Source organism: Bactrocera latifrons, unplaced genomic scaffold, assembly GCF_001853355.1.
Source record: "Bactrocera latifrons isolate USDA-ARS-PBARC rearing strain unplaced genomic scaffold, ASM185335v1 scaffold_99, whole genome shotgun sequence".
Lineage (NCBI taxonomy): Eukaryota > Metazoa > Arthropoda > Insecta > Diptera > Tephritidae > Bactrocera > Bactrocera latifrons.
The window spans coordinates 815,336-834,026 of record NW_017537700.1 but is presented as its reverse complement, the minus strand read 5'-3'; the positions used below and the strand labels follow the sequence as shown (position 1 = coordinate 834,026).

Genomic DNA, 18,691 nt, shown 5'->3' with positions numbered 1-18,691 from the left:
TTCTGAGGTAAAATCTCACAACCCAGGAACTACTCTACCAATTTCAATTATAACTGGCGCTTAATATTTGTCTAACAGTTTTTATTTAACGACATGGGAACGGAAGAAATGATACTACAACCACATATAACAAAATTTAAAACTCAATTGTTTTACTTTACATGACATAAACCAAGCAACTATAAGTACATCTTGATAAAAGTTTGCAATAATAGTGCGTGCCAAGGTATGCAACCTTTACTTAAAAACTTTCGAAATAAATATAAATTTTCAAGTACCATGAACCGCTGTGCTTATGTCTGCCTTTGTATCGAAAATCGGTTAATCTTATGGATATATATAAATGAATTCATACAACATCTATTTATGAGGAAAGTATGCCCTTGATGAGTACCAGTTTATTATAACTGTCTGCCCTTGTACCGAAAATAGTTATAATCGGGTTAATACTAAATACCTAATATCCGTATAGTTAATTGCTACTTTACAGTTTTCGCGACCACATGTATACGATTTTCGATTGTTTTCTTGCGTTTTACTATGGTCAGATCCGCATTAAATAGATGTTTTCGTAGAAAAATTGGGTTTTTGCATATCCATGTGAAATCTTTCAAATAAAATCACATTGAAAACCAATTTTTGCTCAAAACTAATAGAAAACTCACATTCCATTCATTCTAATCGATGCCTACTCCAGTTTAGTCGATATTATTGGAATACATATTTTGCCAACTCTAAATTGTCACTTAATGTTTGGTTACATTCCGTATGCGATTAGTAGAAACCTAACTTCTAAGTTCAAACTTTTGTCAAACACGATTTAAACGGCATGTCAAGGTCCCCTATTATAGCAATAGTCTCATTCGCTTATCTAGAAGAATCATCGTTGCGCAAGATATTTATCTGGCTTCTCCCATCGCATATATGGTTCTATTGAGCGTATTGTGTGAAGTATAAAAGCCCACTGTCATCAAACTGATTGGACCTTATCAGTGTGGCTTTAAACCTGGAAAATCAACAACTGAATAGATGTTCACCATGCGCCAAAGACCCGTGAAAAGAGGTTCGATACACACCACCCCTTCGTGGATTTCAAAGCTGCTTTTGACAGGACGAAAAAGGGCTGCTTTTATGCAGCTATTTCTGAATTTGGTACCCTCGCAAAACTTATACGGCTGTGTAAAAAAAGCTGGTACACTCAGTGTTGCAGTGGAGTGAAAAAAACAGCCCACCTCGCTACGTTACAATCGTCCACAAAATGCGAGACGCATTGGCAGATAAAAAAGAGAAAGGCCGAAAGGCGTACGAAGAGTACGAAGAGCTTGAAAAGCTGGCGGACAGGGGTGATGGTCGAAAATTCTACGAAAAGATGCGTCGACTAGCGGAAGGTTTCAATACCGGAGCATACTTTTATAGAATTCCCGAGGGGGGTCTAGTGACTGATGCCCAGAACATACTAAAATTATTATTCTTCAGCCTGATGAATGGCAGTAAAAATATAACGCCAGATTCTCCAATCGATGATGATGGAGAAGATGTTCCATTGCCCTACCATGAAAAAGTTCGAATAGCAATTACTGAAGCTCACCGTCAACAAACTGATTGGATCTTATCAGTGGTTTCAGGCCGAGAAAATTGAGATCTGACCAGATATTCAACATGCGCCAAATCTTAGAAGAGACCCGTGAGAAAAGGAACGGCACCACTTTGGACACCAATCTCCATTCTTTGTCGATTAAAAAGCTGCTTTTGACAGCACGAAAAGGAGCTGCCGCTATGTCTGAATTTGGCATCCCCGCAAAACTAATACCAAAAGCTTCGTCGGGATTAGGAAGGACCTCCGCGAACCGTTCGATACCAAACGAGGTTTCAGACAAGGCGAATGCCTTTCATGTGACTTCTTCAATTTACTCCTGGAGAAAATAATTCAAGCTGCAAAACTGAATAGAGACATCTACACTTCTTCTATAAAAATTGATATCATTAGCCTCAACAGCCGCACCATTAGTTCTGCTATTTCCAGACAGGATAAGCGAAGCAAATGGGTCTGGTAGTGAACGAGTCATAAAACAAACAGTTGTTGCACTCCCGCTTGACTCCCACGTCACTGTTGACGGAAATAACTTAGAAGTCGTAGATAATTTCGTTTATCTTGGAACCAGCATTAACACTAGCACCAACGTCAGCCTCGAAATCCAACGCAGAATAACTCTTGCCAATAGGTGCTACTTCGGACTAAGTAGGCAATTGAGAACCAAAGCCCTCTCTCGACCATCGAAGACCAAACAGCGAAAAAGAACAATGACTGGCGCGCTGTTGTAAATTTGGCTATAACCGCCAATAAAGAATAAGAAGAACTTACGCTAACCTTTTGTCGGGAGAGAAAGGTTTCTAATAGCCGCAATATGTTGACATATACATATATGTATATTTAAAGGCCTACTTGTTTATGACGTTAATTACTTATTTACTAAATATTCATTAGTATAATTACACATCCCACATTAACTACAAAAGAGGCCCAACTACAAAATTCTCAAAATCAATTTTTCTATATACGAGTCTCAATTCGCGATACTCTTATCTACCTAGCCAAGAAATTTCATTGTCGTCACTATCTTACTTAACTGGAAAATCAGCATTAAGTCCACTTTTGTGTTAATGGCGTTCTCTACCTCCTAAACAATTGCCATTTTTCGAGTTGTGACTCTTCTGTAGTTAGTGTGCGTTATGTATTCGTTGTAATATAACAAAGCACCGCAACGGCTTCCCACCGCCACCGAGCTTTTGTAATTCAGCCGGCATTTGTGCGCTCTTAGAAAAGATACTTTTTTTCTCAAACATATGTTTTTGCTTTCAATTTATTTTGCTGCTCTTCATGTAGTACTTCTACACAAATTTCGGAGCACGTTGCGATCGCCCACCGACCGACACGGGCGTTATCAAGCGTTCGCCACCGATTTGGCGTTTAGTCGCACACCCGTTGGCTGGCTGGCCACAGCACCACCAGCAAGTGGAATCGTAAAGAAATCGTGTCAAGAAGTTTTAGCAAATATGTCAGCGCGTCCGATATTGTACTATGCGCTTTTCAGTCCGCCTGCCCGAGCCGCATTGCTCACGTCCAAATATATTGGATTGAATGTGGAATTGAAGTGAGTGATAAACAAAAAAAAAAACTAAAAACTAAAAACTAAAAATTAAAATAAATGAAAACAAAATAAAAAACAAAAAAATTGAAAAGAAGTAAAAACAAATCCGCCTACAGAATAAATAAATATTTTAGTAAATAAAAACAACGCGCGTAAAAGTACATACATACATACATGCGAGCGGCATGTATGTATATACCATAAGCATATATAAAAAGTAGATATGGTTGTACATAGATATATATATCAGCAACTAAAATGCTAAATAACGTAACATCTCTTTTCAAATCGATATTAAATAGAAACTTATATTTATTTAGAAAAATATTTTAGTTTTGGTCATTATTGGTTATGAGTTTTGGTTATAACTTGTATATATCTTTTGCTAAAAGCTTATATAGCGGTAAAATGACGTAGTGAACCGTAAGCATTGAAAAAATTCAATTTCAAATATATTGATGATACGTTGTTTTGCATTTTAAGTCACTATATATGTTAAATGTAAAAGTGTTTCTATCCTCATTCTGCCACCGAATGTTATGAACCGAGTGATTTATTTGGTATACGTTTTTTCAAGGTCAATGTCAGAAAAGGGCGTACCCTGCATGCATAAACAAAACAGTGAATTAAATTGTGTATTAATGTTTGGAAATTAAAATGTTTTCAAATATAGTTATAAAACAATATGCGACTTGTAGCAAAAAGGCATATGACGAACGTATCAACTTATAATGCTACTCCCAGAGAGAGAGAGAGAGAGAGAACGAGAAATGTTGCGAGTTTCCAACAGCCGCATGCTCTTATCCAAATTGCTCCTTATCGCGAGTGTGTGTGTTCGCGTTAATTTACAATGGCTCCACACGCGCGCATTCAGTGCGACCCACACATACACGCACACATAATTTATAAAAATAACTGACTACAACGTCATAATCTGTCTGACTGACGATCTCATTGAGGCGGCGAGAAAGAGTATACAGAGTTTGGGTACTTACATACATACATACATATATGTACATACATCTAATCAGTAAATGCCCATACCCGGCAGCTAGTACCGTGGGAGAGTAGGCAAAAAATGCTTGTATTTTTATTAGTTAAAGTGAAAGTCACTAAATCATAATAATAAACTTTGCATAATTGTATTCATTAAAGTTTGCTTTAAAGCATTACATTATCAGCAGAGCTATGACGTTGTTGTTCAAGCTTATATAATAGTGCTATAAATCGAAGAAAATTTTGTAGCATTGTAGCATTTAGTAAAATAAATTTAGTAAATATTCAAAACTTGCTCATCATATTGGGCAATCAAAGTTTTGTTGAGGTATGCTTTTGGGTGCAAATCAAAGTGTTTCAGCTCAAGACTATTGCGAAGGCTTTTCATTGTTCTGTTCCATACACTTTCCGTCAACTGGCCTAGTAATTAGTGCTCAATAAATATACATATGTGTATGCTCAAAGAATGTAAGAAGTATGATTTCATGTCCAGAAACGCTGAATCAGCGGTTTCACAAAACTTTGTTATTGTCAATTTGACAATTGCTTCTAATTTTGGTTATAACTTATTTTTTGTAGTTTATAGTATGTTTCAATTGCTTTCAAACAGTGTATTTATGGGTATTTTTTTTAAACAGTTCAGGAAATTAACAAATTCATATATTTCAAATACGTATGAGGATTCTTACACATTACAATTAATCTTGTTTATGGGTGTAAATAAAAACAGCTGATATAGAAAATTTACAATTTAATTTAAAAAGTAGATAGGAACGTTGTTTCCAGAAGCCTAGTTTTTAATGTGAAAATGTTCGGTTGTACCTGAACTTCATTCTTCCTTACTTGTTTAATTCAAATTTAATTTTTACCAATTATTACATTGTGTTTACATGTCAAACCTAACCAAAGTATAGAACAGCAGTGAATTGCCAACCCATTTATTTCGGTTCTGAAAATTCTGAAGAATCGAAGTGCATTGAAGATAAAATAAACTTATCTCTGAACTGAAATGCCAGATTAGTTATAATACAAACAACATTTAGCACTCCGTTGATATCAGTAAATTTCCGCATTAATCGGTACATTTTCAAATAATCATCATATAAGAAAAATACATCTGAACAACCATCTGCGTTCGAGAATCGAAATTTTAAATAGCAGATAAATATTAGTATACTACTCTATGTATATAATGTACATACATTTTTAATGCAAAAAAATAAATTTTATTTCGTTGTTAAAGTTATCACAAATTCAAGTATTCACAAGATAGTAAGTACCAACAATCTCAATCAGTTATACCGTCACTGACATACATACATGCCATGTCTTTATCTCAATAATTAGAGAGCTTAGTGATAAGACATTCTATATTTTACTATTTATACAAAAAAAAAACAAGTATGAACAAAAAGCGATACTGACTATTATTTTACATTTTTTAATTATTAATGCAATGAAAAAAATATTTACTTATTTGTTATTATTTTTTATTTATATATGTATTCGCGTATACATATGCAAATATTCAGAGATTTATGCGTTTATTATTCATTTTATTTTTATTTTTTTTGCATTTTTATTCATCTTAGTATGCTATAGGTGGCCACAAAGGCGTATGAGTAACTTTTATTGTTTACTATTCGTCCTGTAGAGACAGCAAAAATTACTCATACGCCTCAGTTGTACGTCCATATAGTAACCGTGAGCGTATTCTTACCATATTTGGTAACCTTTTTAAACTCAATTGTAAGCTAGAAATAACTGAAGCAGGTATACGGTATCTTTGGCACTAGAAAATAAATTCTCTCTGCGTTTCATTAACATACCTCACAGATTGAGCGACATACATGGCAGAGTCGAGATTATTTTTTCAATAGCCTTTTTTTTTTTTGACAGATTACGCGTAAGTCACGTATTGTTTGCCATTTCATTGTGGAAAGACTTACATATAACAACGTTAACAATTCGTTCAACTTTATTACGAAAATTCACGTTCGCCATAACTGACTATTTCATGCCTGAAATTAAAGCACACGATCATTAAGGCGCCACTTCTCACATATCGCATCAATCAGTGGATTTATTGATGGAGCACTTCGTGAACAGACAATTACGTTTTGGGCCCGTCTATTGGCCACCAAGATCGTGAGATAACACACCGTTAGACATTTTCCTGTAGTAAGATACAAAATTTAAGGTCTATGCTGATAAGTTAGGTTAATCTGGTAGGCCAATGATACCATATGAATTTCAGGTGTTAGGTTCATTAGAAATAGTCGTCCTTTAGGCTGGCTGCGCTTAACGTGAATTGTAACAGACTCTGTGGCTTCACTATCGATACCTCCAGTCTACAATGTATCAAAGCATGGGCACCCCATATTAAAGCGTACTCTTGCCAAGGCGGAACAAGTGCACAAGAGATGCTCTATTAACTAAACATTTCATGCAGACAAATGACATAAATATGCATAAAATACGTAGTACACAAACTATTTGGAAAATATTATACTGTTATCTTTCAAAATAGCATTATGAATAAAAAATCAATGAAAATTATTATTTTTGATCCGCAGAGCTATCAACTATGCTGCACAGGAGCATCACAGTGATTGGTTTCTGAAGGTAAATCCCCGACATACTGTACCCGTGCTGGTCGATCAAGGTGTACCGTTGTGTGACAGCCACGCCATCATTACCTATATGGTCAATCAGTATGGACAGAGTCAACACGATCATTTATATCCGAAAGACTTTTTAAAGCGTGCCATTGTAGACGAGCGCTTGTATTATGAGGACGGCGTACTGTTTCAAGTTATTAAAGATTTTGTGGTATGTTTTTACTGAAATCGTATCCTTGTGAACTTATCCATAACTACACACATTTCTTTTGCTTGTCTACATTTAGGCGCGCATAATGTACGGTGGCGATATCGATTATCACCGTAAAAGTATCGAGCTGTCGCATAATGCCTACAGTTTCCTTGAGGGCTTCCTGTCACGCAGCAGTTACGTAGCTGGCGAAGAGTTGAGTTTGGCGGATATTTCCATTAATACCACACTCATTACGTTGCATAAGTTGGTGACCATAGAGGAGCGGCGGTAAGTCAAGTTGCACAAGCTTGTTTTACACATAAATTTAATTGAAGTATAATGTTTTAGATATCCGAAAATCTGCGCGTGGATGCAGCGCATGCGTGGAGAACTGCCAGAGTACGAAGAGATTAATGAGCAAGGTGCGCAACAGTTATATTTACGCTTTCAACATGCTTTGGAGGAGAATATGACCAAGCACACGTAACGGAGCGTTCAGTGTTGTAGTAATGTCCTTGTAAAAACATAACACACATACATACCTGTGGGAAGTTGATTTTTGTTTTGTGTTATACCTTTTTTAATTAATAGACAAAATAACTAATTGAATACATAAAGTAGAGCATTCGTATTATTTTGACATCTGGTATAGTTCGAAATGTAGTTGAGCAAGTTAAACCGCGATATTTGCTCTTTACTGGGCATTGTGGCGTAAGAGTTGTTGAACTATATATTCTGAAGCCTAGAACCCCAATATTTAGACCAACTGCTAGACACTAAATGATATACTATGTAGATATCATTGACCTCAACATACGCACCGTTGGTTCTGCTTTCTTCAAACTGGATTAAAAAGCAAAGCAAATAGGTTTGGTAGTGAACGAGGGCAAGACGAAATATCTTCTGTCATCAAACAAACAGTCGTCGCACCGCGATTTGTTTCCCACTTCACTGTTGACAGTCATAACTTCAATGTAGTAGATAATTTCTTCTATCTTGGAACCAGCGCAAACCCCACCAACGATGTCAGCCTCGAAATCCAACGCAGAATAACTCTTGCCAACAGGTGCTACTTAGGATTGAATAGGCAATTGAAAAGTAAAGTCCGCTCTCGACGAACAAAGACCAAACTCTATAAGTCTCAGTCAACAGCTCTGAGAGTATTTTACGCAGTATCCACCGGGGAAAAAGAGGAAGACCTCCACTCCGTTGGAAAGACCAGATGGTGAAAGACCTGATGGTGAAATGACCAGACAACCAGAAAAAAGCTGGCGCGCTGTTTTAAACTCTGCCCCAATAAAGAAGAAAACGACACAACGAATTATAGATAGACCCGTTGCCACGTTAGATGGATTTATGTAAACTGAAAAGTATTCAAAGTTTTATGCAGCCAATGGCTGCCAACAGACAGGAGATAAAAAAAACCTCAGGGTTCCGTTCATTTTGATCAACGTTTAGCGTAGAAAGGTATTGACCACAGTTTTTTAGGATTCAAAAGCTGTGATATACATCGACTACCTAGAGAAGGTCTACAATGTGGAATTATTAGATCTTGTTTATGCCGAATTACAAGACAAAGGGGCCACAGCATACTCAGACAGTCGGGTCTACGTAACCGGAATGGACCCGGATTTTTATCTGGCCAAGATTTTTTCCTTGTTATTTATAAAATTGAGAAAGTCAAATGCCGGAAGCATGTACTTTGCACACTCCGGAAACTTTTTTTCGGAGGGGTTAAGAATATTCACAAATAGATTAAACTTTTTTCAAACTTTTCGTATTTCTTCTGCATACTAAGAACTTATTGGAACGTCCTCATGTATCTTTTTCATGCTATAAAATATGTTTTAATATTACCACTTGCTTTTTCGTATAACAGTTGTACAATCGATTTGAAATCTAACTACAACATAATGAAAATACACATCATTGCACTTGCTGCAGCGCCTGCCAGGCACTCTGATTTTGCGGATGCAGACGTATAGCATGCTGTATTAATTTTAGCGAACGCGTCTTGTTGACGGCGCTTAATGCACGACTGGCGATCAGCAGCAATTTAGAATCTTCAATGCAGTCGCTCCTAAAAATTGGAAAAATGCATAAAACAGTTGTAAATATGTATGTACATATATTGACGAATGTAACGCACTTTCGTGTTTTATTGCGATGCAATAGGCTGATTGAGCTCAGCGCGATTTGGCTTGTGGCCACTTGGAATTGTGCCGCATGGCTGAAATGGTCCAATAGATAATTAGCCAAAACCTTGCGTAGTTCGGCGTTATTTGGAAAAATGTGCACACGGGCCAGCAGGTAAGTAAGTCCTTTGCGTATTTGTTGCTGTGACACGGAATTTCAACATTAAGTTGGGATAAATAAAATAATTGTGAACAGAACAAACAACTACTTTAAAAGTTACAAAAGTTACTTACAACACTTGCATAGTGTTGCGCCGTCAAGTAGCTGATATGTGCGCAATGGGTCTCGCAGTTTTCGTATTTTTTTAGCTCTGTCAGTATGGTTGTTGTTAACTGATTGTCTTGATGTAGAATGCCCAAAGCGCAGGCGGAATACAATGCTTGTATAGGCGAGTTTTTCAACAGAATACTAAAGAAATAAGAATATGTGAGAAATTGTGTTAACAAAAACAAAGTACAACAGACCATTGATATAAAATCGTTTTCGTGTCGGCTTCACCTTGCGAGGCGTACACCATGGCCGCCATTGCCACCAATATCATGCCGGTTTTATCATCATTAGCGTCGGACAAACTCTTCAACACCGAATTGTATACGGAATATGCCTCCTGATGTTGGCCGGCACGCACGAATGCCAGCGCCAAGCCGATTATGGCCTTAAATGAGGCGTGTGTTATACGATTGAAAACGTTTATGGCATCATTGGGTCGATTTATGTCCAAGTACAGATAACCCAAATTCGTCAACAACTTATCGCGATCTGCACCTGACGCAGTGTGCTCAACAGCCTGCAGGTATGCACGCTCGGCAAGAACATAATTCTTCTGTCGTATATTGAGGAAACCTTGGAAAGAGAGCGCAGCGCTTGTGGCGCCCTTCTCCTCATTTATTATGTGCCTATATTTGTGTGTGAAGTTTGAAAATGTTTCCAAAAATTATTGCATTTCCAGTTAATTTCAATGTTATTACCAGTTAATCGCATCCAGTGCCACCACATCTGCGTACATGCTGTCGATAGCATGACGATAATGCGATATTTTGCGCGCTTTCTCATCTGTCAGGATGTAGCACACCCAGTGGGCATAACCTAGTGAGGACTCCGCGTGATATTCAAACTGTTGACAATGTCTGAAGAGATCCAAAGCTTCCTCCTCTTCACCGATGGCTTCAGCAATCATAGCCTGTCCAATCCAAGCATTTCCATAAATGGGACTCGATTGCTGCGCCCGCTGAAATGCCTGATTCGCAAGTTTTATTTCGTTCAACTTCAAATAGAGCACACCCAGGTTCGTCCAAGTAGTATACGACTTGCGATCGAACGTTAGCGCCTGAATAAAGCAGTGCTGTGCCAAGGGCAAATTGTTGACCGCTATAAAATAAATTATAGAAATAAAATTCAAAACATTAAAAATCCGTTAATCCAGTTGCACCGAAAAATTTGATTTTGATCGTTCAGTTTGTGTGGCAGATATACATATGTATGCTAGAGTGGTACGATCTGAACAATTCAAGATTTCAGCCTAAACAATAATAAATGCCAAATTTCGTGAAGATATATTATCAAATAAAAAAGTTTTTCACACAAGATATCGGTGGTTGCCATAAAAGAGTAGCATTTTGGAGAGAAAAGAACGTGTTCAAAATTTCAGATTGATATATGAAAAAACTAAGGAACTAGTACGCATTTAAACAGACACACAAAGTTAATAAACCCTATTTAGGGTATGTTGTTGTTGTAATGGGTACCTAATTTCCATTAGTATGGTAAGGATTAGATAAGTTGTCATCGACTTCATCTAACAGTAGGTCCAAAAAACGTGCCGCTTCGACGGGGTCAGACCATAAAGAGAAGGATGTCAGATGTGTGGAGTTAGCAAGGCATGCAAAGAGGTGGCTAGTGTCATGAGGGACATAAGCTTGATATTTCAGGGTCTATTCTCGAAAAGTACGAGTTTACCCTGCTACAGTACCCAGAACGAGGCTGCGCAAGGGTCACTATCGTTTCTCGCGGCAACTCAAGTTCTTCGTCTGCAATGAGTGGTGGTTTGACTCCAAGTACGCCAACCACCGAGAGGGAGTCGGGAAGGTGTTAATGGCTCCACTTTGAATGGCGTGCATGTCTGAAGTTAGTTGCGTCCGAAGTCTTATGTCGTAGACGTAGTTGAGGAAGGCCCTCTTGATGCTCCTAGGAACCTGTTCCATTCTATCTGAAACTGCTTGGAAAGGTGTTCATTATGCTCTTTAACTGAGAGCATATGGGCCTCACTATGCAGGCCTTCGACGGAACACATCAAGAGACATCCTCTTTAGGGTATACAAATATATGGTGCAATACCTTCATGTAGATTTATTACGCCGAGCAAATTCCAATTTTGCCAACGACCATTTTGCTCATTTATGGCCATTTTGCAGGCTTTTGTTGAGAGTTCCAATTGTGTAGACGCTTCGTCAGGTAAATATATAGCGTAATAATAAGAGCATAAGGCGAACTCATACCAGATAAATGTGTTCGATTTCAATTTGATGGCGCAGGTGTAAAACCTGTTAAGCAAAAATAGAAAGAAATTAACCAAGTATTATTAATTAATGTTGCAAAGTTGTTACAAAAAAGTCGTACAAACCTTGCAGCTAACGTGAAGAGGTCCTTTCTAGATAAAATTGCGGTGTTTTCTTTCAGTTTTGCCAGCTTGCCCGACACCTCCAAGTATGCCAAAGAGCTGGGCATGCGCGCAGTTTGCACAAATACGTTTGCAGTTAGACGCCACAACCAAAACATGTTTTGATTGTTTGCAGACAAGAAAGCACTTGTTGGCAGAGCAGTCAAATAAGAAAATTTTAGCACATATTTTTAACTCAGATTTTAAAATTACCTTTGCAAATGATTAACCGCCAATTGTAGGTGATCTTTGCAGCGTCCATATAAGTGCTCCAATTTCATATTGTTCGCCAAGCCAATATGTGCTTCAGCGGCACCTTTCAAGCCGGGCAAGTAATCGGGATGTGTTTGTAATAATTCGTCGAAGTCGGCTATAGCTTCGGGATACATGCGAATAGTCTAAAGCGAAAAAAAGTTATGTGAAAATGATTTATATTAAATGTGTGGTATTGTTCACATACCGATTTTAACAGCGCCATTTGCAATTTCGCATAAATGTTGCTAGGACACATTTCTAGTATTTTTTGAAAAACGCGTATGGCAGAGTAATACGAGCCACGCTCAGAGTAAGCATCCCCCAGAGACTCCCAATAGCTCATACAATTCACATCAAACTTGATTGCAGTGCGAAAGGATTGTATGGCCTGCCGAAAAAAAATCGAATATTAATTGTCCTTCAAATTATTTCATTGCGAATACTCACCTCATCCCACTTTTTAACATTAAAGTAATGTAAGCCCAGCTTGTAATGTATGCGCTTAGAATCCTCAGTTTTCATATATTTCAGCGTATTAATCAACAGCGCAACGTTCAAGTCCTGTGGAATGAATATTGTTCACAAACATAAAAAAACTGAAAATTATCTGGCTGTTATAACAACAACAACTATCATTCGTGATTTTTCAAACAAATAAATTAGCCATGCTTTTAACAAGTTTTCTGCTTAATACCAACTTTAACCGATAAAAACGTTTTACTCATTGAAAAAGTGGTGCTTAAGTCGTAATTTTACCTCTTCTCCTAGTTGCTGGTAAATAGCGCTCAGGTTATTTACTGCGCTCTCGCAGAGCGGATTCAAATTCACACATTTTTCGAAACATTTACGTGCACGCACCAAATCCTTTGTGATGTAATAGATTTTTCCGAGATAATGAAAGCATTCCGAACTGTAAGGCTGTAAACGTGTCGCTTTGAGCATGCAATTCAGAGCAGACGTATAGTCAGTTAATTGTAGATGCAATTTAGCGAGTAAGAAAAGGCAATCAAACGTTTCTGTATCACCGGAGGATTGCAGAAAGTTTAACGCAGCCTCAGGCTTTCTAGAAATATTTAAAATAGTTACCCCGAAAATGTACTTTGTTCTAAAAACTATAGAAACAATGCTTACAAGAGAAACTCCGCCTGTTGTAGTGCATTTAGGTTCAGTTCTTTTAGTTTATCCGTCTCGCCCATTTTAAAATAACAACTGAATTAAGTAATACACATGTAAATCAGTTTGAAAGCTAAATATTTGCATCAATTACCTGGCCAAAGCGGTTGTTGCATCCTCAGTTGGTTCAAGCTTCTTTAATAACTCAATTGCTTCTAGCAACTGTTCATCACTACTGCTAACATGGGATAAACAAAGAGCGTACTCAATGGAATTATCTTTTCCAATTGATTTCCATATTGGCAATGCCAAACCCCATACACCAATTAACATTTCTATGCGCGCCAACAATTCTAAGGCAACGCTATATTTCGGTTGTAACTCTTGTACCCGATATAACAGATCACGCGCCGCTACAAATTGTTTTTGTTCAAAATGTTTAATGGCTCGAATGAGTAATCCTAAACTGGCATTCGAATTTAACTGTAGCAATGCATCCACATAGTGTTCTATCGTTTGCTGCGCTTCGTTTAAGCACGATATTGACACATCACGAAATTCACAGTAAATTTTGCACACCCATTCATAGGCATAAATGTCCAGAGGATAGTTTTTGATCGCTTCACAGGCATGCTTAAAACAATTAGCATAACTTTGTTGTTTGTACAGTAGTTTTAGGTATCGCTTGTAGGCATTGAGTTTCTGATCATCTTGTGGGTCTGCAATTAGTTTTTCCAAAGCAGTTTTATACTGCAAAAAATACGATGGGTGGGTATTGTACATGATTTCATTTGGGAATCGCATTCAAAACTTACGAGGGACTCATCTCCAACTTGTACATCAAATTCAAATAAGATCCAAAATCGAGCCAAGTATTTCAAAACTAGTGGATGTCTTTCTTCATTTTTATCATTTCGTGCTAATTCACGTTTGAAAATATTAAAACACTCTTCTGCAACACTTCTGTTTTTTAGCCCAGCTGCGTAAAGCTTCTCAAAATAAAATGCAGATTTTTCGCTGAAAAAAAGTAATTTATTCATATGGTTTTAAGGTATGGATTTATTACTAAATATTGATCATTTCACTGTTGTGCTTTAAACTTACGGAACTAAACCTATTAATTGGTCATATATTTTTGGCAATTCATCTAGCGGTGCACAATTAGCTAGTCCCTGGAGTGCAACAGTTGGTGCAGCCGGTGAAAGGTCTACCGCTTTTCGTAAACATTTTGCTGCCTAAAAGTAATATATAAAAGAATTGTAAATATATATAAAAACGTATTCATTTCATAAAATAAAAACAATACAAACCTCTATTTTATTACTCGTTTGATAAGCTGCTCCCAAGAGTAAATAGGCCATATAATTCTTGGGCTCATCTTTAAGCAAAGCCTGTGTATAAATAACAGTATTAAATATTATAATTTACTTGTTGATTGTACTTTTATTTATCGCCATACTTCACACTTTTCTATAGCATCATTGAACTTTTCACTTTTGATGTCTTCACGAACTTCTTTTAGTATTATTTTAGACTCTTTGATCGACATTTTGTTTTTAAAACAAATAATAATTAAAATATTATAAAATTAAGAAATTTTCAAGCGAAACAAAACATACAATCATCTGTTTGAATAAGGGTGCCAGATCGCATTTTTCTTGTGATGTTTAGAGCGCATAAAATAAATGACTCTGGCCATATCTAAAGAAGAAAGGAAAGAGAAAATTAAAAATACAACGCTTCTTGTGGGAAACAGAACTCAGTTGAGCGAAAAATAGGAGTGTTTTTTCTGCTTTTCGTTTTAATGGTATTTTTCATCTCCATTCCAATTGTTTAATTTTTAGAATTAAAAATGAAATGAGTTATAGGTTAAAAAGTAGTTAAGAAGAAAAAATTTGCTTTACAATTACTTGTGGTGTAAGGTGCATAAATTTAGTTAAATAAAATACGGCTCCTAATTGGAATTTTACATGAGTTATGTAGTGCAACGTCAAGAAAACGAATACCGAGGCAAAGAAAAAAGTCTGAATTTTCCCAAACAACCCCCAAATCAACTTAACACAAAATAAGGTTATATTTTAACTATTTATAATTCTGGCCTCCTATTATTTGTAAAAAAAAAATATTTAATTACAAAAGTAGTCAGGATCGAAAAGTTGTCAGCGGACGGCACACGCCTACAAGAGTGTGTGTTTGCGTTGTTGACCGCTGTGTTGGCGGTGTTTGCAATGGAAAACGAATCTGTTAAGTCAGAACACAGCGGACGATCTAGACGTTCTCGCAATCACAATAATAATAACAGCTCTAGCACTGGCGGCGGTGTTTTAGGTAATAACGGCGGAGGTGGCACTGTAAATAACGGTTATCATCGGGATCGCACAAGGCATTCGCATCGTAGTGGACATACAAAATCAAGTGGTAAGCACCAACGTGGCGATATGGCACCGTTTCAAACGAGCGTTAATATGACAGGTAACTACCGTAACAATATGAAATGCTAGAAAATTATGAATGTCCTCCAAAGGTGAAGAGAATCGCGATGGTCAAGAGATAATCGAGGTACAAATACTACCGCAAGACGAAAATTGGGGTGAAAACACAACAGCAGTTACGGGAAATACATCAGAACAAAGCATATCTATGGAAGACATTAATAATGCATGGCATCGAGAAAACGATACGAGTTTTGGATTTGCTTGTCGACGACGTTTGGAATCAGCCTTTTCGCTCTTACTAGGGTTTGTATCGTTCTTCTCGCCGGTAGCCATGGTGGTAATGCCACGCATGGGTTTGTTTCCATCTGCCTTCGATCACGCCGAACTCACGCAAACGGTGCGCACACAACTCTTAGCATGTAGTAGCGAATGTAAAGGCTTGCTGGTGTCACTAACTGCACGACTTATACTACTGGCAATCGGCTTGTGGGCGCTCTTTATGCGTCGCTCAGCCGCTACTATGCCAAGAATATTCCTGTATCGTGCCGTTGTGCTGCTACTTGTCACCATTTGCACATTTGCTTATTGGCTGTTCTATATGGTGCAGGTAAAAGTCGTCAGTCACTTGAACATGTTCATCAATTTATAATTGTTCTCTAATTTTACAGGTCACTAATGGCGCCAAAGTGGTGGTGGAAACAGGTGGTGATGCAGTTAATTACAAATCACTAGTTGCTTACGCAACAAATTTGGTCGATACGCTGCTCTTCATACACTATATTGCCGTTGTTTTACTCGAACTACGCCATCAACAACCTATGTATTATGTCAAGATTATACGTTCACCAGATGGTACATCCCGCTCTTATATGCTAGGTCAATTGAGTATACAGCGTGCAGCTATTTGGGTACTTCAACGATATTATGTAGATTTTCCGATATTTAATCCGTATCTAGAGCGCATACCGATTTCGAAATCACAACGCAATAAAATCTCCACTAGTTTTAAATACTACGAAGTGGATGGTGTTAATAATGCACAACAGCAGAGTCAAAGTCGTGCCGTATTAGCGGCCAATGCACGCCGACGCGATTCATCACACAATGAACGCTTCTACGAGGAACACGAATATGAACGCCGGGTCAAAAAGCGGCGTGCGCGCCTTATCACAGCCGCAGAGGAGGCATTTACGCATATCAAACGCATACACAATGAGCCCGCACCAGCAGTGCCACTTGACCCGCAAGAAGCGGCACAAGCGGTATTTCCATCGATGGCACGTGCCCTGCAAAAATATTTACGCGTCACACGACAACAACCACGACACACGTTCGAAAGTATATTAAAGCACTTGGCGCATTGTCTCAAGCACGATCTATCGCCACGTGCATTCCTTGAGCCATACCTAACAGAGTCGCCAGTATTGCAAAGCGAAAAGGAACGCCGTTGGGTACAATCGTGGTCGTTAATTTGTGATGAACTTGTATCACGACCAGTCTCAAACGAGTGTACATTCCAACTGATACAAAACGATGTCTCACTCTTAGTCTCCATACACAAGTTGCCGCATTTTAATATTGCCGAAGAGGTTGTCGATCCAAAAAGCAATAAATTTGTACTGAAATTAAACTCTGAAACATCGGTATGACAGCAAACGACTGCAAATATGACACCGACACCGACGCACAGCAATGTAACGCAATCCTCATATTTACATATGTTTGTATAGGTGCCAATCTCAACTTCATGCGGTCTACTACACATTCATACTATCTACTCGTACTTACATATACATATATTACGTATCCTCAACAATGGAAGTTATTGTTGGTGGCTAAACATTTTTGAAATGCTCACTATCCCCAGTGTATCCTAATCATTGACACGCACACATATCAAATAAGTAATATCAACGCTGTTCTACGTATAATTCTATCGTATTTCCGAAGTCTTAATAGTGACAGCCAAACCGTAATAATGCATTAATTTTAAGAATCTCACATTGGGTGTAAGTATTAGGGGTTTTAAATAGCTTTTTTAAGAAACAGAAAGAAAATGTAGGATTTTAAAATATGGTAATACTTGTAATTTTTTATTTAATTACGCTAAAAGTGTGCATATGGCAGCATATTTTATGGACTCAAAATAAAATGTACTGCGTAAAATATTTTCCTTAAGGCTTCAATCTACATAAGTATCTATTAGCATTATCGTGATTCTATTTGATTTTGTTTTTTAATTTGTAAACACAATTTTAAGTTTCCTTGCGTTTTAAATTATTATTTTTTTTATTTTAATTTTTGTTTAAAAATATACCGAAATCCATATAAAAACAACAGCAAAATATATTTAAACGAATATTTGTACATGTATACTGGAGTTGATCGTTCGTTTCGTAAATTTTTTTGCAAAAATTACTTGTTGATCCACACTTCTTCCTCTATTTCTTGTTTTATTTATGTGCATTTTTTTTTTCAATATACACAAAAAGCTATAACATAACATACAAATAAGTATGTACAGTCTAAATTCTCAACATTATACCATTTAACCGAAGGCATTTTCCGGAAATATTTTTATATTGCAACTGACTTGTAATTTTGAATATAATTAATTATAAGTAAAATTGTATAAAACATTAAATAACTTACATTTTATACAAAAAAAAAAATCTTTTAAAATATTTATACAGTATCTATTCATCTCATTATGACCGCTGAATTAAATTATTGATATTTTTTAATTTTGTTATTTATCTTAACCAAACATAAATATTTGTATTTCTTACTACAGTCGGGTATACGCAACTGGAACGAACCCGGATTTTTATCGGAACAAGGACTGATAATTCGGCAGAATTCCGCTGCTACAACAAAAAACAACGACAATTTCTGTTACTCAGAGTTGCAATTATTTTAATAACAAGATTTTTAATTTAAAATTAAATTTTGAATTTAAGTAAATTTTTACTTAAAAAATTATGAAATTGTAAAATTGTGTAAAATTAAAAATAAATTTTCAGTTCTTCAATCTTAAAATTTTGGATTTCAAATTAAGTTTCAACTTTTAATAAAAA

The 18,691-nt window shown here is 36.8% G+C and overlaps 3 protein-coding genes across 4 annotated transcripts; 2 read left to right on the top strand and 1 right to left on the bottom strand.

Moving 5' to 3' along the window:
• The first annotated feature begins 2,942 nt into the window (after positions 1–2,942).
• LOC108978033 (glutathione S-transferase D7-like) lies at positions 2,943–7,579 on the top strand. Its single transcript, XM_018948114.1, has 4 exons — positions 2,943–3,152; positions 6,722–6,977; positions 7,054–7,247; positions 7,308–7,579. The coding sequence occupies exons 1-4, from the start codon at positions 3,055–3,057 to the stop codon at positions 7,444–7,446; spliced, it is 687 nt and encodes a 228-aa protein (XP_018803659.1). The 5' UTR covers positions 2,943–3,054; the 3' UTR covers positions 7,447–7,579.
• Positions 7,580–8,779: 1,200 nt separating this feature from the next.
• On the bottom strand, positions 8,780–14,764 carry LOC108977993 (tetratricopeptide repeat protein 37). Its single transcript, XM_018948018.1, has 17 exons — positions 14,639–14,764; positions 14,490–14,570; positions 14,284–14,414; positions 13,995–14,196; positions 13,334–13,929; positions 13,198–13,275; positions 12,823–13,129; positions 12,514–12,627; positions 12,272–12,454; positions 12,025–12,209; positions 11,776–11,958; positions 11,490–11,695; positions 10,124–10,523; positions 9,620–10,051; positions 9,389–9,563; positions 9,109–9,296; positions 8,780–9,039 (listed from the first exon to the last, which is right to left on the bottom strand). The coding sequence occupies exons 1-17, from the start codon at positions 14,726–14,728 to the stop codon at positions 8,886–8,888; spliced, it is 3,705 nt and encodes a 1,234-aa protein (XP_018803563.1). The 5' UTR covers positions 14,729–14,764; the 3' UTR covers positions 8,780–8,885.
• Positions 14,765–14,985: 221 nt separating this feature from the next.
• LOC108977998 (vang-like protein 2) lies at positions 14,986–17,876 on the top strand. 2 transcript variants are annotated; one of them, XM_018948027.1, is made up of 4 exons: positions 14,986–15,249; positions 15,322–15,651; positions 15,704–16,221; positions 16,283–17,876. In XM_018948027.1, the coding sequence occupies exons 2-4, from the start codon at positions 15,408–15,410 to the stop codon at positions 17,261–17,263; spliced, it is 1,743 nt and encodes a 580-aa protein (XP_018803572.1). In that variant the 5' UTR covers positions 14,986–15,249; positions 15,322–15,407; the 3' UTR covers positions 17,264–17,876. The 2 variants fall into 2 exon arrangements, with proteins under 2 accessions (XP_018803572.1, XP_018803573.1); XM_018948028.1 differs by having other exon boundaries at positions 15,319–15,651.
• The last annotated feature ends 815 nt before the right edge of the window (positions 17,877–18,691 follow it).

Bases quoted from the DNA above. Each gene is read 5' to 3' on its own strand.
- LOC108978033 (XM_018948114.1), top strand. From the start codon at position 3,055: ATGTCAGCGCGTCCGATATTGTACTATGCGCTTTTCAGTCCGCCTGCC. The intron at 3,153-6,721 runs GTGAGTGATAAA...TTTGATCCGCAG, and splicing joins GGATTGAATGTGGAATTGAA to AGCTATCAACTATGCTGCAC. The intron at 7,248-7,307 runs GTAAGTCAAGTT...ATAATGTTTTAG, and splicing joins GTGACCATAGAGGAGCGGCG to ATATCCGAAAATCTGCGCGT.
- LOC108977993 (XM_018948018.1), bottom strand. From the start codon at position 14,728: ATGTCGATCAAAGAGTCTAAAATAATACTAAAAGAAGTTCGTGAAGAC. The intron at 14,571-14,638 runs GTATGGCGATAA...ATTTATACACAG, and splicing joins ATGCTATAGAAAAGTGTGAA to GCTTTGCTTAAAGATGAGCC. The intron at 9,040-9,108 runs GTGCGTTACATT...TCCAATTTTTAG, and splicing joins CATCGCAATAAAACACGAAA to GAGCGACTGCATTGAAGATT.
- LOC108977998 (XM_018948027.1), top strand. From the start codon at position 15,408: ATGGAAAACGAATCTGTTAAGTCAGAACACAGCGGACGATCTAGACGT. The intron at 15,652-15,703 runs GTAACTACCGTA...TGTCCTCCAAAG, and splicing joins AACGAGCGTTAATATGACAG to GTGAAGAGAATCGCGATGGT. The intron at 16,222-16,282 runs GTAAAAGTCGTC...CTAATTTTACAG, and splicing joins GGCTGTTCTATATGGTGCAG to GTCACTAATGGCGCCAAAGT.